The following is a 24,613-nucleotide window of genomic DNA, read 5'->3' as shown; positions in this document are numbered from 1 at the left end:
ACTGTTTAAATCATGTCTGTGAGTATAACAGAACTGAATTGGCAGGTGAAACCCTGAGAAAAATCCATTCAGGAAGTTGGATTTCTTTTTTAATAGTTTTCTATTCAATGTCAGTACAGTATCCATTGACTTAGGACTCAAATTGCAGTTCCTATGCCTTCCACTAGAAGTCAACAGTCTTTAAAAATTGTTTCAGGCTTGTATTCTGAAAAATGAGGGAGTAAGAGTAGTCTGAATGAGTGGACCCTGCAGTGTCACAGAGCTTTTTCATGCATGCGACCAAGAGAGTGCCGTTGTTGACCTTTTATAGTGACTACGTTATTGTCCAGTTGAAAAATTATCGATTATTTAGGCTAAAAACAACCTGAGGATTGAGTATAAACATTGTTTGACATGTTTCTATGAACTTTACGGATACAATTGGATTTTTTTGTCTGCCTGTTGTGACTGCGTTTAAGCCTGTGGATTACTGAAGAAAACGCGCGAACAAAAGGAGGTTTTCGGATATAAAGAGAGACTTTATCGAACAAAAGGAACATTTGAATAAATGAATGTCTTCATGTCTTCAGTGCAATCATGTGAAGATCATCAAAGGTAAGTGATACATTTTATCTCTATTTCTGACTTGTGTAACTCTTCTACTTGGCTGTTTACTGTTTGTAATGATTTGTCTGCTGGGCTATGTTCACAAATAATTGTAAGGTATGCTTTCGCCGTAAAGCATTTTTGAAATCTGACACCGTGGTTGGATTCACAAGAAGTTCATCTTTAAACCTATGTAAAATAGTTGTGTCTTTTCTGAATTTTTATAATGAGTGTTTCTGTATTTGAATTTGGCGCTCTGCAATCTCACTGGATGTTGGCCAAGTGGGACGCTAGTGTCCCACATACCCTAGAGAGGTTAACCTATTGCAGATCTGGACAAACCACTATTGTCACTGTGGATAGAGGGTAGGTTGACTATATTGACCTGTGGTATAGTAAGTGCCCAGAAAGCATAGTGCATAAGGGAAGTACCAAAACACCTTGATAGGGGAGGCTCATGCAGATGAGGAAATGTAGCTACAGTATATAGAAAAAGTAAAACCTGCAAAATGGGGACTGTAAACCAGGGAACAAATGCACTACTCTCCCCTGCCCAATAAAAAAACACACAAGCCTCCCCAAAGCAACAAAAAGTTTTTTTGACAACCCTCACCTATTTTGTACCAGCCACCCCATCTCACTACATTTCGAACTGTGCCTAATTCAATATAGTACCATGATTTCATAGAAATAGTCATGGGCCTTAGCGTCAAAGATTTTGTTTTTGTTTAATTGTGACGTATCGGATACAAATGTCTAGATTTGGTAGAGATGCTCTTTGGGATGTATACATTTCTATTAGAAGGGGTGCCCAAAAATGTGGGAATGGTACCCCCTATTTTTGTTATTTTTCTTACATAATCCAGCCAGATTTTGGTGAACTACTACATTAATAACCTTAGAGATGTATTTAAAGGGCAATGTTATCAAACTTAATTGCACACACAACTTAGATTATGTATACATTATGTATCTTATCTCCTGAGAACATACAATGTGTAGCTAATTGATTGAGAACATGTGTAATTTACCCTAAGTATTACCTTAAACTGATCTACTTGAACATAGTAGACAGGGCCCAGTCACAGAAACAATGGTACTTTGTCCCATCAAAGGTTTCTCAGTAGATAATGCTTGTCTAGCCCCTACTTTTGCAATTATGCTTTTAGGCCACCCGGGATTTTTCCCCAAACCCAATATTCCTGTGAATCTAATATGGCAGCCATAATGATATGGCAGCCATTATGAAGCATCAAGTTTCACCATGGTCAAACATGGCATGGAAATCCAAAAGCAGATCATACAACATCTCACTTCTGGCCAAAAGTCTTTGATGGCCTTTGATGAGCAAAGTTTGTTCAAAAGGCTTATGAAGAGCAATGTTTGGTGGACTGCACATAAATATTGCCCTATGGCACATAATATGATAGCTTTTTGGCACCCCTTCTAAGATTTGTTCATATTACCTGAGGAATGTTTGTTCCAAAGTTCTTGCTTGTATCCGACCTGGACTAAAAACCAATATAAGAATACTGGCCTTGCTAACATTTTGGCTGGAGATGGATTCAATCACATGAATGAGAGTTTTGTGGCTCTATCTATTGCAACTAATACTGCCAACTCAGACCAGGAAATACCATTGGTCAATGAAGATCATTGATTATCACCATATTGCCCTCTTGTAAAAGTGTCTTCCACTTTTATCCTCTTGAACGGTCTATTACACAACAGGTAGATTAGATTCTGCTGTTTCAATCTCTCCTCAGTCCTCAAGAATAGTCTCAGTTTTCAGGAACAATGATTCCAAGGCCGGGATTCAATGAAATGTGCATTATCGACAAACACATTGACTTGACTTTTAAAGGTAATTTACTTGTACACTCTGTCCCCATAGCAGAACCCTTTTTGGTTCCAGGTAGAACCCATTTGGGTTTCATGTAGAACCCTTTCCACAGAGGGTTCTACCTGGAGTAAGAAAAGGGTTCTTCAAAGGGTTATTCTATGGGCACAGGTTCTACTATAGATAGCATTTTTGAGTGTACTGTGAATGCAATCTCTACGATCATCAGGGAAAACTAAAACTAAAGTGCCTTCCGAAAGTATTCATACCCTTTATATTTTATCCTTACCCAACTACACACAATATCCCATAATGACAAAGTGAAAACATGTTTTTAGACATTTTTGCAAATGTATTGAAAATGAAATACAGATATCTCATTTACACCCCTGAGTCAACACTTTATAGAAGCATCTTTGGCAGCGATTACAGCTGTGAGTCTTTCTGGGTAAGTCTCTAAGCACTTTCCACACCTGGATTGTGCAACATTTGCCTTTTATTATTTTAAATTCTTCAAGCTCTGTCAAATTGGTTGTTGATCATTGTTAGACAACCATTTGCCATAGATTTTCAGGTAGATTTAAGTCAAAACTGTAACTCGGCCACTCAGGAAATTCACTGTCTTCTTGTGTTTTAGGATATTGTCCTGCTGAAAGGTGAATTCATCTCGCAGTGTCTGGTGGAGAGCAGACTGAAACAGGGTTTCCTCTAGGATTTTGCCTGTGCTTAGCTCCATTCCATTTCTTTTTTATCCTGAAAAACTCCCCAGTCCTTAACTATTACAAGCATACCCATAACATGATGCAGCCACCCCTATGCTTGAAAATATGGAGAGTGGTACTCAGTAATGTGTTGTATTGGATATGCCCCAAACATAACACTTTGTATTCAGGACCAAAATTGTATTGTTTTGCCACATTTTTTGCAGTATTACTTTTGTGCTTTGTTGCAAACAGGATGCATGTTTTGGAATTGTTTTAATTCTGTACAGGCTTCCTTCTTTTTGCTCTGTGTCAATTAGGTTAGTATTGTGGAGTGACTATCCATCCTCAGTTTTCTCCTATCACAGCCAGTAACTCTTTTAAAGTCACCATTGATTGACTGAGGGACCTTACAGATTATTGAATGTGTGGGGTACAGAGATGAGGTAGTCATTCAAAAATAATGTTAAACAATATTATTGCAGAATGAGGGAGTCCATGTGACTTAAACATGTTTTACTTCCAAACGTATTTAGTCTTGCCATAACAAAGGGTTGAATAGTTATTGGCTTCAGACATTTCAGCTTTTCATTTTTTATTTATTTGTAAAAATAAATGTTAAAACATATTTCCACTTTGACATTATGGGCCAGTGACAAAAGAAATCAAATGTTAATCCATTTTAAATTCAGGCTGTAACACAACAAAATGTGGAGAAGGTCAAGGGGTGTGAATACTTTGTAAATGCACTGTATCCCTTCAAGCTGCGACTCATATGGCCCATATGAATGATCCATGGCCTCAGGCCTTGGTTCAGAACATAGAGATCTTACAGTAACCCAATGAATGATGAGGTGTTATACAACATCCCGGGTTCAGTAGCAGCCATCCTTCCAGCTGCCGTCTCTCAGGGCGCTTAGCGCAGCCAGGCTCTTTGGGGGGGTCAATAGACTGCAAGAAAGTGAGAGGGGTCGAGAGAGAGAGTGAGAGATAGGGAGGGAGGGAGATATATTTATATAGAGAAAGATTCAAAGATAAATCACTCAGGATGAAATGGGAGAGTTGAGTTATACATTTAGACCCAATCGTATGAGGATATGTTGCACTGCTAATGAACGTGTTTTGTATTGGATATGAAGTTCTTATGTAGGTACCCTTCATATAAAGTGTAACAACAACAACATTTGATAGAAATACTGCTTTTCCTCTCATACTTTTCTATTTAACATGACCCTCGATAAAGTACCCACATTCTTGAGGCTACAATAATCAGCTAAAGGTAATATTATATAATATCATGGATAACATACAGTAGATAATCTATAATCATATTATTTTTTATAGCACACTAATGTTAATTTGGAAAGTATAATAGACAGGCATCTTTTCACCCTTAGTCCGAATGACCCTATTTACCTGTGTGTGGGCTGGGCAATCTTGCTGGGGCGGGGGGTGCCACCGGTCCCTGTGAAAGAGGCGGGTCGTGGTAAGGCACTACGGGGGATGGAGGAGGGCTGGGGGACACCACTGGGGATGGTGACTTTGAGGGCCTTGGGTGCACTGCTGGGGATGTTGTGAAGAATGGCAGAGGTAGAGAGGATGTTGGAGGAGGAGAAGGGACCCTGTTGGACTGTGGGGCTGACATAGGCTGTGGCCTTGACAGGGTGTCTGGGGGTTGTGTGGAAGTTTCCCACACTCTGGAATCGCTGGCTGAGCTGGGCGGTGGAGGGAACTGATGGCAGAGGAAAAGGAAAGAAGGGTTAGTCAGTCATCAAACTATTCTAACCCAAGAATGTGGGGTGCAATGAGCTTAAATTAAATAGGCTTAAATAAACAGGTGATACTGGTTCCTTTTCTGTTAAGTCATTGTGTAAAGAATCAACATATGTTATACATAACACGTATCAAAAAAATAAAAACTCTGTAAGAGGAGGAGGAAAACAATACATCAAAATAAAGGGCAAGACAGTGTGCAGGATTCCTGTACTGACACAACTGATGGTAAACCAAAATGGGAGGTATCTTACTGGAGGACTGAAGTCGTGCGAGCCCATTGGACGAGTCGAAGCTTTGGCTGTTCCGCATGGTTACTGGCAGGGAGGAGGGGCCAGATGAGTGATTGACAGGAGACACCAGGCTTGGAACAACACTGGGATCGCAATGCATGCTGGGAGCTCGGATCAGGTTGGGCATGCTTCTCCGCAGCTTGTCTACGTAACAATGGAGACACAATCAAATGTCCACAGTCAAAAGAGGGAAGAGGGAAATCCATTGCAATCAAACCGGGAAGACATGCATGAAACGTACTACTCTGCGTTTAGGCCAGTGTTCTTCAGTCCTGGTCCTGGAGATCAACAGGGTATGCAGGCTTTAATTCCAGCTCAGTGCCAACACAATTCAACTACTCAAGGCCTGATGATCAGCTGATCAGTTGAATTAGATGTGTTAGCATTGGGCCAGAACAAAAGCCTGCATACCCTGTGGGTTTACTAGGATGGAACACCCCAGCTCTAGACTGACCTGTGCTGGACCTGTATCCATGTGTGTCCACGATGAGTCTGGAGGGTCCAGAGAATTGCTGCTGGTACTGGGACAACCCACTGAGGGAGTACTGAGGGGTGGAGGTGCTGCGTCTGCTGCACTCCCTGATACTGGAGATACTGGAGAAGGTGTGTGAGTGAGACAGGCTGCCCCACTGCATGGACCCAGTCCGGAGCAGCCGAGGCTGGGGCGGAGGGAGCTGGTTGTAGCCCTCCTCATCCTCCTCTTCCTCGTCCAGGTCCATCTCGCTGCACCGGAGTGAGAAGCTGGAGCTGCGACGGCTGGCCGTGGTCGAAGAAGACGTAGTGGCGTACTCCTGACGCAGGCCTGGTGAAGGGAGACATACAGTACCACCCAAAAGTTTGGACACACCTACTCATTCAAGGGTTTTCTTTATTTTCACTTTCATGTTCCTTGATAACAAACATGTATGCCATCTGTAAATATGAATACAATTGTTAAATGATGAGCCTAGATGATTTAGCCACAGAAAACGATAGGAACCTTCCCTCTAGCCACGATTCGCTGAGATAATGGATTAGCCTGACATGCCGAGAGATGAGTTTGGATTGGTCTGCCATGTAGCACGCTTCTGTCTATAACATGAGCTGGTCAGTATGTGTAGGTAATCCTTTGTAACGCAGCTCTTTTTGAACGATATCAAGAAGAACTGCAAAACTGTTGCTAATACTCTCCACTTTCTGGCAGAGCGAGTTTTGAAATCAGTGGAATGCCCGTGGAAGCAGTGTATGATAGCTAAGGCGTTTGATTGCAAATATGCGGAGGGAGTCAAAAAGAGAACGCCTGTCTCCGGATTACTCTGTGTGGTAATATTATTTGCCATGCCGATCCAGTTGCATTGCTAGTTATAGCCTAATGTTAGCTAGCTAGTTTACATTGAATCTTGTTGGTTAGCTTTCGCTACCTATAGATTCATGCAGGGTAGTAATTTTAAGATTTGGGATTATGGTTAATTGTTTATATAGCTACATGTCTAAACAAAAGACTTCACTATGCAAGTAACCATTTCGCTGTACCGCTTACACATTCTGTATCCTGTGCATGTTACAAATAAACAATCATTTTAGTTGATATAGTGTGTGTTTACCATAGACTGTAATGTGAAGAACAACATGACTTGCACCAAAGTCAAATTAGGATATAACGTTAGGCCAGGGCTCTCCAACCCTCTTCCTGAAGAGCTTACCGTCCTGTAGGTTTTCACTCCAACCCTTACCTTGCACACCTGATTCTAATAATTACCAGGTTGATAAGCTGAACCAGGTTAGTTACAACTGGGGTTGGAGCGAAAACCTACTGGATGGTAGCTCTCCAGAAACATGGTTGGAGACCCCTGCATTAGGCCAATGAGACAGTGTCCAAGTTCTAAAATTCTCTGGTAGAATGCCTTGCTTTTATCTCATCACACTCATAACCTTAAGCTATTTTTTGTCATTAGCTCACCATTAACTCGTAAATAATGACCTTGTTGTGAGTTTATTTTCCTGTAATAATTCATACAAATTAGCTAAAGTTAAGACGCTGTCAGCTACAGTGCATTTCGGAAAGTATTCAGACTGCTTGACTTTTTCCACAATTTGTTTATTTTATTCCACAATTTATTTACATAAGTATTCAGACCGTTTGCTATGAGACTAGAAATTGAGCTCAGGTGCATCCTGTTTCCATTGATCATCCTTGAGATGTTTCTACAACTTGATTGGAGTCTACACTGTGGTAAATTCAATTGATTGGACATGATTTGGAAAGGCACACACCTGTCTATATAAGGTCATATGGTCAACAGTGCATGTCAGAGTAAAAACCAAGCCATGAGGTCGAAGGAATTGTCCGTAGAGCTCCAGGATACGATTGTGTCGAGGTACCAAATCTGGGGAAGGGTACAAAAAACATTCTGCAGCAATGAAGGTCCCCAAGAACCCAGTGGCCTCCATCATTCTTAAATTAAAGTTTGAAATCACCAAGACTCTTCCTAGAGCTGTCCGCCCACTTAAACTGAGCAATCGGGGGAGAAGGGCCTTGGTCAGGGAGGTGACCAAGAAACCGATGGTCACCCGGAAAGAGCTCCAGAGTTCCTCTGTGGAGATGAGAGAACCTTCCAGAAGGACAACCATCTCTGCAGCACTCCGCCAATCAGGCCTTTATCGTAGAGTGGCCAAGACGGAAGTCACTCCTCAGTAAAAGGCACATGACAGCCCGCTTGGAGTTTGCCAAAAGGCACATAAATGACTCTCAGACCATGTGAAACTGTCATAAGAATTTTCAATCCCAATGATAATAACTAACAATCAATAGCTCTGACAAATCCCCGTGGTTTGTAAGACCATGGGTATAATAATAATTAGTCAAAGACTCAGCTTATGCAAAAGGTTAGCACAGTTTATTCAGAGAACGTTCTAAAGTCAAGAATAGAAGGACATCCATTTTACAGCTGCGCACATACTTCCACAAAAACGCACATACTATCCCACTACCCAGCCGACAAAGATTAGGGGTGGCTGTGGGAATCTCTCCCCATCCTCCTTCAAGATAGGGAGACCCTGGGAAGTACTCTCAGTGGCCCCCAGCCAAAGTCGGCACCGAATCCTGCACAGACAGTCTGTTTTTAAGACACTACAAAGACATAAACATTAGCTATATTGTTTTACCCTAATTCTGACTAGAACTACACATTTATTGATTATAATTTTATACAATCTAATCAATTCCATACAATTATATGGTTTCAGGGTGGAATATTCTAATCATTCAATTAACAGAAACAAGATTCTCTGGTCTGATGAAACCAAGATTGAACTCTTTGGCCTGAATGCCAAGTGTCACGTCTGGAGGAAACCTGACACCATCCCTACGTTGAAGCATGGTGTTGGCAGCATCGTGCTGTGGGGATGTTTTACAGCGGCAGGAACTGGGAGACTAGTCAGGATCGAGGGAAAGATGAACAGAGCAAAGTACAGAGAGATCCTTGAAGAAAACCTGCTCTAGAGCGCTCAGGACTTCAGACTGGGGCAAAGGTTCACCTTCCAACAGGACAATGACCTTAAACACACAGCCATGACAATGCGAGAGTTGCTTCGGGACAAGACTCTGCCGATCAAACATCTCTGGAGAAACCTGAAAAAAGCTGTGCCACGACGTTCCCCATCCATCCTGACAGAGCTTGAGAGGATCTGCGGAAAAAAATTGAAGACACTCCCCAAATACAGGTGTGCCAAGTTTGTAGCATCATACCCAAGAAGACTCAACGCTGCCAAAGCTGCTTCAACAAAGTACTGAGTAAAGTCTGAATACTTGTGTAATTATCAGTTTTTTATTTTTAATACACTAGCAAAAGTTTCTAAACAACAGCTTTTACTTTGTCATTATGGGGTATTGTGTGTAGATTGATAAGAAAAAAAGTAAAAGGGTCTGAATACTTTCCGAATGCACTATTCATTATATGGTCATTATTGGAACTGGCTAGCCAGCTAACTTAACGTTAGCTAGCTAAAAAGCTAGAGAGGAACAAAAACATTGTTTAGAAAGTTGATTTTAGTTGCATGGTATGCTAGATTGACATACACTAAATTCATTTTTAACCAGGCTGCTGATGTCATGCAGCCTGTCGTTTTTGTGTTTATACTTTTTCATAACGACAACGACAAGTTTGATGTCGGACGACAATAGAATGCCCATGATGCAACAACTGTATACAAACATACACTACCATACTCTCTCTGTTTAGCACATGGCCTCACATGTGAATTCTTAAAGAGATGGGTGGGGCTTAAGGGTGTGCATGATGCTGAATGGGTGTAGCCAAAGAAGAGCTCTCCAGTAGGTGTACCAAAACATTCAAGAGACATTTTTTTCAAAAGTGGGGTTGCAAATGTATCAACTTTCAAAGCAGAATTACTTCCCCATTGTTCCTCAACTGTAGTGTATGATATACAATTTTCTAGCTCTGAGTTTCTACTTTTATCCCATGTAAAAAAAAAAACAATTTTAAATTTTGCTACATAAGACCAAATCAAGCCGGTCGGTCACATTTATGCTTCATGGTAGAACAATGAACAAAATATATTGTTAGCATATACAGCTGCATATGTTCCTTCCACATCATCTAGTGTGTTTATAAGGTGTATCCAAAACAAAATGTTATTGAGTTTATTGTTCACTTCTGCTTGTACAATTCCCAACTGATGAAGATATTTATCATTACAAAAGCAGTAGAGTGTAATCTACTCACTCTCCTCCTGCAGTCGAGCCATGACCTGTACGTCTGTCATGTCCTGTAGTTTATAGCCCATAGATATAGTGTCATCCTCCAGCTCTGAAGTGCCCACCTCACTATCCATTGAAGACTGGGGGCTGACCGCAGCATGCTGCCGACTCACACCTGCAACTACAGAGGACACGGTAATGTTTGCTAATGTACGGTAATGAATAATAATATATTTATTTTATATAGTGCTTTTCATTCAAATGAGTATCTCAAAGATGCTATAAAAATTTTAAAAAACAGATATAGGGTTCTGGAGGTTGGATGATGGTCTTCCACAGCTTCATATGGTAATGTATGGTAAAGTAATGTGTTGTTAAAGCTAATATATGAATTCACTGCAGCTCCTTTCCTTTTTCTGTAGTGTACTGAACACAATAGTTCAGTGCAAGAAGATGTGAATAAAAATATGAGGTGAATACAAATATTTTTGGAATAGTGTGATACATTTGATATTGCTGTGGAGTGAGGATGCTTCAGTACTGTTGGTGAATTAACATATTTCAGTGTGTTGTTACTTTCAAGGACAACATGATAGCTCATGGAATTATGGGTCTTCACCTCTTTTAACTCAGCTATGGTACATCATGCTTCATAACAGTGATGAGTCTTACTGTGGTAAACCGAGTTAAGGCAGCAGGAGCCCCTCCCTGGGAGAGTCTGCTGCTGGAGCAAGGGATGGCAGGATGCAGAGAAAGGAGCTGGGAAAAAGAAAGAGGAAATGGGTTCAAAATAGAGAGGGAGAGCCATAGAAAGCCTTGACACTATCCCAAATCAACCCCTAGCCCGTAGTCCTTAGGCATATTATATAGATTTGAAAGTATTGAAAGAAAAAAAGTATACCTAGCCAGCATCAAAGGTCAAGGTGGAACTATTACTATTTTGCTGACAGCAATCTAACCCTCTCAAAAATACACTGCCTTCGGAAAGTATTCACACCCTTGACTTTTTATACATTTTGTTGTGTTATAGCCTAAATAAAACATTTATTAAATTGAGATGTTGTGTCACTGATCTACACACAATATCCCATAATGACAAAGTGTTTACAAATTAATAAAAAATGAAAAGTTGAAATGGTTTGAGTCAATAAGTATTCAACCCCTTTGTTTTGGCAAGTCTAAATAAGTTCAGGAGTAAAAATATGCTTAACAAGTCACAAGTTGCATGGACTCACTCTGTGCAATAATAGTGTTTGACTTTTTAAATGACCCATCTCTGTACCCAACACATACAATTTTCTGTAAGGTCCCTCAGTTTTCCAATGATTCACAAAGGGCACCTACTGGTAGACGGGAAAAACAAAACAAACACGGACATTGAATATCCCATTGAGCATGGTGCAGTTATTAATTACACTTTGAATTGTGTATCAATACACACAGTCACTACAAAGACACAGGCAGCCTTCCTAACTCAGTTGCCAGAGAGGAAGGAAACCGCTCAGGGATTTCACCATGAGGCCAATGGTGATTTTAAAACAGTTAGAGTTGAATTACTGTGATAGGACATAAATGAGGATGGATCAACAATATTGTAGTTACTCAACACTACTAACATAAATGAAATAGTGAAAAGAAGGACGCCAGTACAGAATAAAAATAATACTGCAAAAAAACTGCCAAAGAAATAAACTTTTTGTTATGTTATGTTTGGGGCAAATCAAACAAAACACATCACTGAGTTCCACTCTTCATATTTTGAAGCATGGTGGTGGCTACATCATGTTATGGGTATGCTAGTCATCGGCAAGGACTAGGGAGTTTTTAAATATAAAAGGAATAGAGCTAAGCACAGGCAAAATCCTAGAAGTGTCACGACTTCCACCGAAGGTGGCTCCTCTCCCTGTTCGGGCGGTGCTCGGCGGTCATCGTCGCCGACCTACTAGCTGCCACCGTTCCATTTTTCCTTTTCGTTTGTGTCTGTCTGTTTTGTTTACACCTGTGTCCTATTAGTTAATTTCGGTGGGTTTATTAACCTCCGCTGCCTGATAGTCTTTGTGAGGGATTATTTGCTGTGTTTGCTCTGTTAGGGGTGCGTGTTTTGCGCTACAGGTTTTTTTTTCACAGTCGTTGTTTTGTTGGTATTGTATTAGGAGTAGAGGTTTCTCCTCCATGTGTTTCATGATTTTTCCCTATGTGTGCCGACTTCGTTGGGGTGTGTTTCCCCACCTGTTGTTGTTGTGTTGGGACTTTATAATAAACGACTGTGCCACTGGGACTTCCTTGCTCTCCTGCTCCTGATTCCTGCACCTACCTCTTCTTATGAGGCACCTAACAAGAAGAAAACTTATGTTTCCAACAGACAACACATCAGTGAGTACCACTAATCATAAAACAAATTCACCTTTCAGCAGGACAATTACCTAAAGCACAAGGCCTAATATACACTGGAGTTGCTTACCAAGATGTTATAGAAAGTTCCTGAGTGCCCTAGTTACAGTTTTGACTTAAATCGGCTTGAAAATCTATGGACAGCCTTGATAGAGGTGTCTAGCAATGATCAACAACCAACTTGACTGAGCTGAATCATTTTTAAAAGATTAATGGGCAAATATTTTACAATCCAGGTGTGCAAAGCTCTTAGTGACTTACCCAGAAAGACTCGCAGCTGTAATAGCTGCTGATTTTAACATATTGACTCACAGGGTTGAATACTTATCTAATCAAACTATATTAGCGTTTCATTTTCCATTAATAAAAAACGTTGACATTACAGAGTATTTTGTGTAAATCGTTAACAAAAAATGACAATTAAATCAACTCTGTAACATAAGAAAATGTGAAAAATGTTGAGGGGTGTGAATACATTCTGAAGGGTTCAAGCCAGGGATCATAATTTGTAAATCATAAGTTTAATATACTTGAAATTATTTTATGATAAGTAAAATGAAATATGTATGATTAACAGTCCTAGAGTCATATGCGGTCACTGAATTTCTTACACATACAACAGATAATTTTTTCCTTCATGAGCATGGCCTTATTTCTATTACAGCATATTCCATTCACTCAGTTCAATGTAACAGCGATATGTTCAGGCTACATGATACTCAAATTTTCCCTATACCCATCATGAGATTGCTACAACCTAGACCTATGAATGAAAGTTTACAACGTAGGTGCACACAGGTCAAGGGAACATTTGAGGCGACAGACAGTGACACATACAATACAGCTTTGCACACTCTTCCATTCATCTAGCTGATCTAGGGTGTAATCATTAGTCCGACAGTTTCAAACGAGAGATTCTATTTGACAAATGTAACCCCGTTTCATTCCGTTTAACACAGTTCACTTTCATAGCAGCCACGTTGTATTCCTTCTCACATCTATGCACTCTCCTCCTCTTACCTTTTCCCTTCACTTGTGGACAACACATCAGCTGGATGTGACCAGGCAAAAAAAAACTTTCCAAGCCAAACCATATCAATACCGCTACACCCAGCCCACATCGTTGTCACCATATTACCTAAAGTAATATTATACTCAACATAGCTAATAGAACACGTTAGTAAACCCGCTACATTCATGCAGTAACGTTATAGTGTACAATGAGTAAGAACTTTAGCACTTACACCGACAGGCCCCGGTGTCAAAAAATGTGTAAAACCAAAAGCTTACCTTGACTTCAAATCAAATTAAATTATATTGGTCACAAACACATACAGTTGAAGTTGGAAGTTTACATACACTTAGGTTGGAGTCATTAAAACTTGTTTTTCAACCACTCCACAAACTATAGTTTTGGCAAGTCGGTTAAGAACACTACTTTGTTTACAGACAGGTATTACAGACAGATTATTTCACTTATAATTCACTGTATCACAATTCCGGTGGGTCAGAATTTACATACACCAAGTTGACTGTGCCTTTAAACAGCTTGGAAAATTCCAGAAAATTATGTCATGGCTTTAAAAGCTTCTGAAAGGCTAATTGACATCATTTGAGTCAATTGGAGGTGTACCTGTGGATGTATGTCAAGGCCTACCAGTGCCTCAGTGCCTCTTTGCTTGACATCATGGGAAAATCTAAAGAAATCAGCCAAGACCTCAGAAAAAAATGTAGACCTCCACAAGTCTGGTTCACCCTTGGGAGCAATTTCCAAATGCCAGAAGGTACCATGTTCATCTGTACAAACAATAGTACGCAAGTATAAACACCATGGGACCACGCAGTCGTCATACCGCTCAGTAAGGAGACGCGTTCTGTCTCCTAGAGAGACAAAGTGCGGAAAATGGGGTGAAAAGTGCAAATCAATCCCAGAACAACAGCAAAGGACCTTGTGAAGATGCTGGAGGAAACGGGTACAAAAGTATCTATATCCACAGTAAAACGGTCCTATACCGCTCAGCAAGGAAGAAGCCACTGCTCCAATACATATGAAATGAGTAAAGCAGTATTTAGCATTATTAAAGTGACTAGTGTTCCATTTTTAAAGTGACCAGTGATTCCATGTCTGGGTATATAGGGCAGCAGCCTCTAAGGTGCAGGGTTGAGTAACCGGGTGTTATCCAGCTAGTGATGGCTATTTAACAGTCTGATGGCCTTGAGATAGAAGCTGTTTTTCAGTCTCAGTCTTTTTGGCCTTCCTGTAACATCAGGGGCTGTAGGTGATCTGGAGGGCAGGCAGTGCGCCCCCGGTGATGCGTTGGGCAAACCACACCACCCTCTGGAGAGCCCTGCGGTTGCTGGCGGTGCAGTTGCCGTACCAGGCCATTATACTGCCTGACAAGATGCTCCCAATTATGCATCTGTAAAAATGTGTGAGGGTCTAATGGGCCAAGACAAATTACTTCAGCCTCCTGGGATTGAAAAGGTGCTGTTGCTCCTTCTACACCACTCTTTCTGTGAGGGGAGACCCTTTCAGATTGTCCGTGATGTGTACGCCGAGGAACTTGAAGCTTTTCACCTTCTCCACTGTGTTTCCTGAAGTCCAATACAGCTCCTTCATTTTGATGACGTTGAGGGAGAGGTTATTTTCCTTGCACCACTCCTCCAGGGCCTTCACCTCCTCCCTGTAGGCTGTCTGGTCATTGTTGGTAATTAGGCCTACTACTGTTGTGTCGTCTGCAAACTTTATGATTGAGTTGGAGGCGTGCGTAGCAAGCAGTCATGGGTGAACAGGGAGTACAAGAGGGGGCTGAGCACACAACCTTGTGGGCCCCTGTATTGAGGATCAGTGAAGTGGAGGTGTTTTTTCCTACTTTCACCACCTGGTGGCAGCCCAGGACCCAGTTGCACAGGGCGGGGTTCAGACCCAGGGTCCCAACCTTAATGATGAGCTTGGAGGGTACTATGGTGTTGAAGGCTGAGCTATAGTCAAAGAATAGCATTCTTACATAGCGATTCCTCTTGTCCAGATGGGATAGAGCAGTGCGATAGCGATTGCATCGTTTGTGGATCTATTGGGCGTTATGCATATTTAAGTGGGTCTAGGGTGTCAGGAAAGGTGATATGATCCTTAACTAGCCTCTCAAAGCACTCCATGATAACAGAAGTGAGTGCTACAGGGCAATAGTAATTTAGTTCAGTTACCTTTGCTTTCTTGGGAACAGGAACAATGGTGGACATCTTGAAGCAAGTGGGGACAGCAGACTGGGATAACGAGAGATTGAATATGTCCGTAAACACTGCAGCAAGCTGGTCTGCGCATGCTCTGAGTACGCAGCTAGCGATGCCGTCTAGGCCTGCAGCCTTGCTAGGGTTAACACGCTTAAAAGTCTTACTCACGTTGGCCACGGAGAACAAGAGCCCACAGTCCTTGGGAGCGATCCGCATCCGTGGCACTGTGTTATCCTCAAAGCTGGCGAAGGTGTTTAGCTTGTTGGACGTTGGAGTCCGCGACGTGGCTGGTTCTCCCTTTGTAATCCCTGATTGTCTGTAGACCATGCCAGATAGTCTTTTGTCTGAGCTGTTGAATTGCGAATCCATTTTATCTCTGTACTGACGTTTTCCCTGTTTGAACTCCTTACGGAGGGAATAACTACACTGTTTGTATTCAACCATATTCCCAGTCACCTTGCCATGGTTAAATGCGGTGGTTTGCGCTTTCAGTTTTGTGCGAATGCTACCATCTACCCACGGTTTCTGGTTTGGATAGGTTTTAACAGTCCCAGTGGGAACTCATCCCCTATACACTTCTTGATGAACTCAGTCACCGTGTCTGTGTATACATCAATGTTATTTTCAGAGGCTATATGAGATAAATAAAATACACATTTATGCGCAAACGATCAATCAAATGTTCACCACTCTGTCTATTCTGGTTGGAAAGTGGTGAGAAAATTAAGTGTGTCAGTTCATGTTGTAGGCTTTGATAGTGCTGGCCACGCAGTGCAGGATGTTACCTGTGGACTCTGTGGTTAGCACAGCAGGTTTAGTGTAAGGCAGGATGGGGCAGCTGAGGGGAGAGATCCACTCTGTGATGGAGCTGTAAGGAGGGACAGAGGACACCAGACCTGAGTTGCTGATGCTTCTCCTCCACTTGCCTGGGGAGAAGAGCACATGGAGGGGGAGGTTAGATTGAAATACTTAGACTGACAAATAAGAACACACACACACACACATACACTCTGAGCACATTTTCAATTGACTGAGCACAACAAACCAATTCACAAAGTCACTTGTTCACTGCACCAAATCACCCTTTTCAAGTATTCTGCAAAATGCGTATTCATAATACTTTTGACATGTTTTAATCTTAAAGTGTCTAGTTTTTTTAATAATATATTTTTACATCATAAATGTATCAATTGACATCAATTTATGTTGGGAGGTCAAATCATACATGGATGTGGCTGTAAATACTACATTATCATCCTTTATGTTCCATAGGACAAAGTGGATATAGTCACTCTGTGTGCAACTATTTGGAATTACAGTGCACTGCACAATGCACATCTGAAAAACCTGGATTGTATAATATTCTACTCATCAAAACATAAAACTGATACATTTTGTCAAGTAGAGAGAAGTGATACAGTATCAGTTGACAAGTCACATAGAAAAGGTGATTTTGTACAATGTTGCATAGGGCACCACTGTGCTTCAAAAATATGTTTTTTTCTGTAGTCTACTGCTTTACAATACCCACACAATACACCATTTATGATTGTTTATTCTATGAATGTACTGTGTGAGGATAGTGGAACTCTAAGACTGACATATTTAATAATTCATTTTAAAATAATCTAGTTATAGCGAAATAGTGTATGGAAAATGATATTTTCCATCTACTATTCCTCTTCACTTAAAAAATTACCGTTTTAAAAAATTATATATTTAATTTTTTACTATTGATTTAAATGTTAAAGTAAACGGTGAGTCTATCATTATCTGATGTATTGGTGGCTAAACAAAATGTTGTCAAGGTACTTTATTTCACATAAAGTGTTGTTCAACTCCAATGAAAGCTCAATCAAAGATTATGAACATACATTCAAGACAAGGGTCATTACAAGTGTTATCGGTTTTGAGTTTTGTACAAAGAGATTTGAAAATATCTGAAAATTGTGCTAAAGTGATTGAAAAACACTATTTCAGATTGTAAAAACTATTGTGTAAATCTCTGCTTGGACAGGGAGGGCTTTAACAACCAGATGAGCTGCAGCTTGTTGGTTCGTGGATATTTAGGGGGAATAATTAGGGATTGAACCATGTAAAATCCACAGCAAAAAAACGAAATGTGCTCCCTTCAACATCCCTAGTGTACTGGCTGGAACACATAGTGATTAATATATATGAAAATGTGTGGAGGCTCTGTGTGCACATACAGCAAAATGAGTTTATTCCCAGCCGCGTTTGAAATGACACCCTTTTCCCTATATAGTACAATGTTTTTGAGCATAATGAAGTAGACTGTATAGGGAATAGGGTGCCATTTCCTACGCAATCCCAGTTATTGGTAGGCAGCAAGGCACCTGACAGGGAGAGAGAGAGCAGTGCATTAGCATTTAGCGTACTTCACACACAATTAGCCTTACCACTACTGGGTGAAATTAGCAATTCGCTTTTGTCTTCTTGGGGTCCAAACTAGATTAAGGCAAATATTTTTTTCACACAACACATTATTACACCACTACTCTACAACTACATATCTACAATACAAAATGTATAATACCACAATACAACAATGTTACAAAATTACAATGTACGTGTGTGTAGCGTGCGTGTGTGAGTGTGTGTTGCGTATGCATGTGCATGTCTTTTCACAGCCCGTGTTATCCATTTTTAAAATCAGATTTTACTACTCACTTGTGTTACTTGATGTGGAATAGAGTTCCATGTAGTCATGGCACTATGTAGTACTGTGCATTTCCCAGAGTTCTGTTCTGGACTTGGGGACTGTGAAGAGACACCTGGTGGAATGTTTTGTGGGGTATGCATGGGTGTCTGAGCTGTGTGCTAGTTGATTGAACAGACAGTTCCTTGATTTCAACATTAGTAGTGATGCAATCAATCTCTGCTCTACTTTGATCCAGGAGAGATTGACATGCATGTTATTTATGTTAGCTCTTCGTGTACACTGAAGGCCCAGCCGTGTTGCTCTGGTCTGGGCCAACTGTAATTTGCCTATGTCACTCTTTGTGGAACTTGACCATATAACTGGGCAATTGTCCAGGTGCGATAAAATTAGGGCCTGTGGGACTTGTTTTGTTGATAGCGATGTCAATAAAGCAGAGTAAGGCTATTATACACAGACCACTCTGCCATTTTAACTACCGTTGCATCAATATGTTCTGACCATGACAGTTTACAATCCAGGGTTAAACCTAGCAGTTTAGTCTCCTCAACTAGCTCATACAATGTTTTTTGTTTTTTAAATATTTAGCTTATTTCTTGCCACCCATTCTAAAACTGACTGTAGCTCATTGTTAAGTGGTACAGTGATTACACTAGCTGTGGTAGCTGATGTGTATAATGTTGAGTCATCAGCATACATGGACAAAAATACTTCAGCCTATGCAGCTGCTCTGGGGTATGCCCTACCTGGTCTATGTTGGAGTGGCTTCCAATAAAGAACACCCTCTGTGTTTGGTTAGACAGGTAATTCTCAATCCACGATATAGCAGAGGATATAAAGCCATAACATAGATTTTTTCAGCAGCAGACTATGATCGATAATGTCAAAAGCTGAACTGAAGTCTAACAACTCACAGCTACCTATCTGAACAACAGTTAACTGAGACCAGAGGAACAAAGCTGTATTCATGACGTACGGACAGAGAGCCAACCTTTCCTGAATCCATCCTTTGAAAGCAGAGAGGAGGACTTTGAACATACATACACACCCCTTTGGAGACACACTGCAGAGGTGACTGGACAGAGCCACACCAACTAACTGATACAGAATGTATTGATCCCAAACAATCTTCAGAATAACAATATTAAACTACACACACTGTAGCAAAGCACACGTGCTGTCTGATGCAGTATTAGTGAACCACTCTGTTTCAGTAGCAGGTAGATTGAAATATGTTTCAATCGCTTTGGTGCTATTTTCAACAGTAAGTGTTGAATTTTCAAAATTCTTAGTAATAAACTCCAAACTGTTAACACTTGTAATGCAGCAAGACAAATATTCAAAATCTTTTTATTGTGCATTCATTTGGTTTGGAGACATCTTTCACCATACAACCATTGATCCAAAATAAAAGTTTACTGTGAAATACCATGCGAACATTGATTTAACATTTCTAGCGCAGGCGTTCTGCTAGCAGAACCCCTCGACAACATTCCGCTGCTTGCGAAATTCAGCGTGCGAAATTCAATTTTTTTTTTTTAAATATGTAACTTTCCCACATTAACAAGTCCAATACAGCAAATGAAAGATAAACATCGTGTTAATCTACCCATCATGTCCGATTTCAAAAATGCTTTACAGCGAAAGCACAACATGTGATTATGTTAGGTCATAGCCAAGTCAAAAAAACACAGCCATATTTCCAGCCAAAGATAGGAGTCACAAAAAGCAGAAATATAGATCAAATTAATCACTAGCCTTTGATGATCTTCATCAGATAACACTCATAGGACATCATGTTACGCAATACATGTATGTTTTGTACGATAATGTGCATTTTTATATCCAAAAATCTCAGTTTACATTGGCGTGTTACGTGCAGTAATGTTTTGATCTCCTTAATGCAACCTCTGTGTCAGATTTTTTTTAAACTGATCTGAAAATGGCGCTCAGAGCCCAATCCAGCCAGAGAAATATCCGCCATTTTGGAGTCAACAGAACACTATAAATATTCACTTACATTTGATGATCTTCATCAGAAGGCACTCCCAGGAATCCCAGTTCGACAATAAATGACTGATTTGTTCCATAAAGTCCATAATTTATGTCCAAATATCCACTTGTTGTTAGCGTGTTCAGCCCAGTAATCCATCTTCATGAGGCGCGAGCACTTCGTCCAGACAAAAACTCGAAAAGTTTCGTTACAGGTTGTAGTAACAAGTCAAACGATGTATGGAATCAATCTTTAGGATGTTTTTAACATAAAACATCAATAAGCTTCCAACCGGAGAATTCCTATGTCTGAAGAAAAGCACTGGAACAGGAGGTAACTCTGTCGGGAGCGCTAGTCACGAACCTGAGACACTCTGCCAGACCACTGACTCAAACAGGTCTCATGAGCCCCTCCTTTATAGTAGAATCCTCAAACCAGTTTCTAAAGATGGTTGACATCTAGTGGAAGCCGTAGGAAGTGCAACTTGACTCCATAGACACTGTGTTTTCGGTAGGCCAAGCTTTGAAAAACTACAAACCTCAGATATCCCACTTTCTGGTTGGATTTTTCTCAGATTTTCGCCTGCCATATGAGTTCTGTTATATTCAGACATCATTCAAACAGTTTTAGAAACTTCAGAGTGTTTTCTATCCAATACTAATAATAATATGCATATATTAGCATCTGGGACAGAGTCGGAGGCAATTCACTCTGGGCACGCTATTCATCCAAAAGTGAAAATGCAACCCCCTATCCCAAAAGGGTTTTAATCACCTAACTGAGGAAGTCAATGTAACCTTGTGCAATACCCTAGATGCAGTTGCACCCCTAAAACCTAAAAACATTTGTCATAAGAAACTAGCTCCCTGGTATACAGAAATACCCGAGCTCTGAAGCAAACTTCCAGAAAATTGGAACGGAAATTACGCCACACAAAACTGTAAGTCTTCCGAATAGCTTGGAAGACAGTACCGTGCAGTATCGAAGCCCTCACTGCTGCTGGATCATCCTATTTTTCCAACTTAATTGAGGAAAATAAGAACAATCCGAAATGTCTTTTTGATACTGTTGCAAAGCTAACTAAAAAGCAGCATTCCCCAGGTGAGGATGGCTTTCACTTCAGCAGTAATAAATTCATAAACTTCTTTGAGGAAAAGATCATGATCATTAGACAGCAAATTACGGACTCCTCTTTAAATCTGCGTATTCCTCCAAAGCTCAGTTGTCCTGAGTCTGCACAACTCTGCCAGGACCTAGGATCAAGAGAGACACTCAAGTGTTTTAGTACTGAGACACTCAAGTGTTTTAGTACTATATCTCTTGACACAATGATGAAAATAATCATGGCCTCTAAACCTTCAAGCTGCATACTGGACCCTATTCCAACTAAACAACTGAAAGAGCTGCTTCCTGTGCTTGGCCCTCCTATGTTGAACATAATAAACGTCTCTCTATCCACCGGCTGTGTACCAAACTCACTAAAAGTGGCAGTAATAAAGCCTCTCTTGAAAAAGCCAAACCTTGACCCAGAAAATCTAAAAAAATATTGCCTATATCAGATCTTCCATTCCTCTCAAAAACTGTTGAAAAAGCTGTTGCGCAGCAACTCACTGCCTTCCTGAAGACAAACTATGTCTATGAAATGCTTCAGCCTGGTTTTAGACCCCATCATAGCACTGAGACTGCACTTGTGAAAGTGGTAAATTATCTTTTAATGGCGTCAGACCGAGGCTCTGCATCTGTCCTTGTATTCCTAGACCTTAGTGCTGCTTTTGATACCATCGATCACAACATTCTTTTGGAGAGATTGGAAACCCAAACTGGTCTAGACGGACAAGTTCTGGCCTGGTTTAGATCTTATCTGTCGGAAAGATATCAGTTTGTCCTCTGACAAATCAACTGTAAATTTCGGTGTTCCTCAAGGTTCCGTTTTAGGACCACTATTGTTTTCACTATATATTTTACCTCTTGGGGATGTCATTCGAAAACATAATGTTAACTTTCACTGCTATGTGGATGACACACAGCTGTACATTTTAATAAAACATGGTGAAGCCCCAAAATTGCCCTCGCTAAAAGCCTGTGTTTCAGACATAAGGAAGTGGGTGGCTGCAAACGTTCTACTTTTAAACTCGGACAAAACAAAGATGCTTGTTCTTGGTCCCAAGAAACAAAGAGATCTTCTGTTGAATCTGACAATTAATCTTGATGGTTGTACAGTCGTCTCAAATAAAACTGTGAAGGACCTCAGCGTTACTCTGGACCCTGATCTCTCTTTTGACAAACATATCAAGACTGTTTCAAGGACAGCTTTTATCCATCTACGTAACATTACAGAAATCAGAAACTTTCTGTCCAAAGATGAAGCAAAAAAATTAATCCATGCTTTTGTTACTTCTAGGTTAGACTACTGCAATGCTCTACTTTCCGGCTACCCGGATAAAGCACTAAGTAAACTTCAGTTAGTGCTAAATACGGCTGCTAGAATCCTGACTAGAACCAACAAATTTGATCATATTACTCCAGTGCTAGCCTCCCTACACTGGCTTCCTGTTAAGGCAAGGGCTGATTTCAACCTACAAAACATTACATGGGCTTGCTCCTACCTATCTTTCTGATTTGGTCATGCCGTACATACCTACACGTACGTTACGGTCACAAGACGCAGGCCTCCTAATCCCTAGAATTTCTAAGCAAACAGCTGGAGCCAGGGCTTTCTCTAGGAGGGAAAGCATGAAACTTGAGTGGGTTGAGTCACTGATGTGATCTTCCTGTCTGGGTTGGCGCCAACCCCCCTTGGGTTGTGCCGTGGTGGAGATCTTTGTGTGCTATACTCGGCCTTGTCTCAGGATGGTAAGTTGGTGGTTGAAGATATCCCTCTAGTGGTGTGGGGGCTGTGCTTTGGAAAAGTGGGTGGGGTTATATCCTTCCTGTTTGGCCCTGTCCGGGGGTATCATCTGATGGGGCCACAGTGTCTCCTGACCCCTCCTGTCTCAGCCTCCAGTATTTATGCTGCAGTAGTTTGTCGGGGCCTAGGGTCAGTTTGTTATATCTGGAGAACTTCTCCTGTCTTATCCGGTGTCCTGTGTGAATTTAAGTATGCTCTCTCTAATTCTCTCTCTCTTTCTTTCTTTCTTTCTTTCTTTCTTTCTTTCTTTCTTTCTTTCTTTCTCTCGGAGGACCTGAGCCCTAGGACCATGCCTCAGGACTACTTGGCATGATACTCCCCAGTCCAACTGGCTGTGCTGCTGCTCCAGTTTCAACTGTTCTGCCTGCGGCTATGGAACCCTGATCTGTTCACGGACGTGCTACCTGCCCCAGACCTGCTGTTTTCAACTCTCTAGAGACAACAGGAGCGGTAGAGATACTCTTAATGATGAAAAGCCAACTGACATTTACTCCTGAGGTGCTGACTTGCTGCACCCTCGACAACTACTGTGATTATTATTCTTTGAACATCTTGGCCATGTTCTGTTATAATCTCCACCCGGCACAGCCAGAAGAGGACTGGCCACCCCTCATAGCCTGATTCCTCTCTAGGTTTCTTCCTAGGTTTTGGCCTTTCTAGGGAGTTTTTCCTAGCCACTGTGCTTCTACATCTGCATTGCTTGCTGTTTGGGGTTTTAGACTGGGTTTCTGTACAGCACTTTGAAATATCAGCTGATGTAAGAAGGGCTATATAAATAAATTTGATTTGATTTAAATAAAGGTGTGTCACGTTCTAACCTTTATTTCCTTTGTTTTGTCGTTATTTAGTATGGTCAGGGCGTGAGTTGGGGTGGGCATTCTATGTTTATTTTTCTATGATTTTGGGATTTCTATGTTTCGGCCTAGTATGGTTCTCAATCAGAGGCAGGTGTCATTAGTTGTCTCTGATTGAGAATCATACTTAGGTAGCCTGGGTTTCACTGTTTGTTTGTGGGTGATTGTCTATGTTAGTTGCTTGTGTCAGCACAGTTCTTATGATAGCTTCACGGTCGTTATTTGTTTGTTTTTGTACAGTTTACTTCGTGTTAATTAAATGATGCATTCCCACCATGCTGCGCTTTGGTCCGCTTCTTACGACGATCGTGACAAGGTGAAATAAATAAATAAAACCCAGTCACTACAAAGATACAGAAGTCCTTCCTAACTCAGTTGCCGGAGAGAAAGGAAGCCACTCATGAGGCCAATGGTGACTTTAAAACAGTTACAGTCTAATGGCTGTGATAGGAGAAAACTGAGGATGGGTCAACAACTCCAAAACACTAACCTAATTGACAGAGTGAAAAGAAGGAAGTTGCACAGAATCAAAATATTCAAAGACATGCAACAAGGCACTAAAGTAATACTGCAAAAAATGTAGCAATGCAATTAACTTGTTTTTATACAAAGTGTTATGTTTGTGGCAAATCCAATAACACATTACATTACTGAGTACCACTCTC

General features: G+C 40.9%; 1 protein-coding gene across 1 annotated transcript in view; it reads right to left on the bottom strand.

The window, feature by feature from the left end:
* Positions 1 to 3,710: 3,710 nt before the first annotated feature.
* The window catches only part of LOC112224033 (SLAIN motif-containing protein 1-like), a 40,918-nt gene continuing 20,015 nt past the window's right edge, over positions 3,711 to 24,613 (bottom strand). The window contains exons 3-7 of the mRNA XM_042320084.1: positions 9,917 to 10,066; positions 5,590 to 5,994; positions 5,154 to 5,345; positions 4,543 to 4,858; positions 3,711 to 4,077 (exon numbers count right to left, since the gene is read on the bottom strand). Coding sequence (XP_042176018.1) covers positions 4,002 to 4,077; positions 4,543 to 4,858; positions 5,154 to 5,345; positions 5,590 to 5,994; positions 9,917 to 10,066 — 1,139 coding nt within the window. The 3' untranslated portion in view covers positions 3,711 to 4,001. The remainder of the gene's footprint in view (positions 4,078 to 4,542; positions 4,859 to 5,153; positions 5,346 to 5,589; positions 5,995 to 9,916; positions 10,067 to 24,613) is intronic.

Source organism: Oncorhynchus tshawytscha, linkage group LG03, assembly GCF_018296145.1.
Source record: "Oncorhynchus tshawytscha isolate Ot180627B linkage group LG03, Otsh_v2.0, whole genome shotgun sequence".
Lineage (NCBI taxonomy): Eukaryota > Metazoa > Chordata > Actinopteri > Salmoniformes > Salmonidae > Oncorhynchus > Oncorhynchus tshawytscha.
The sequence above is the reverse complement of the archived record's forward strand: the minus strand, read 5'-3'. Positions and strand labels throughout refer to the sequence as shown.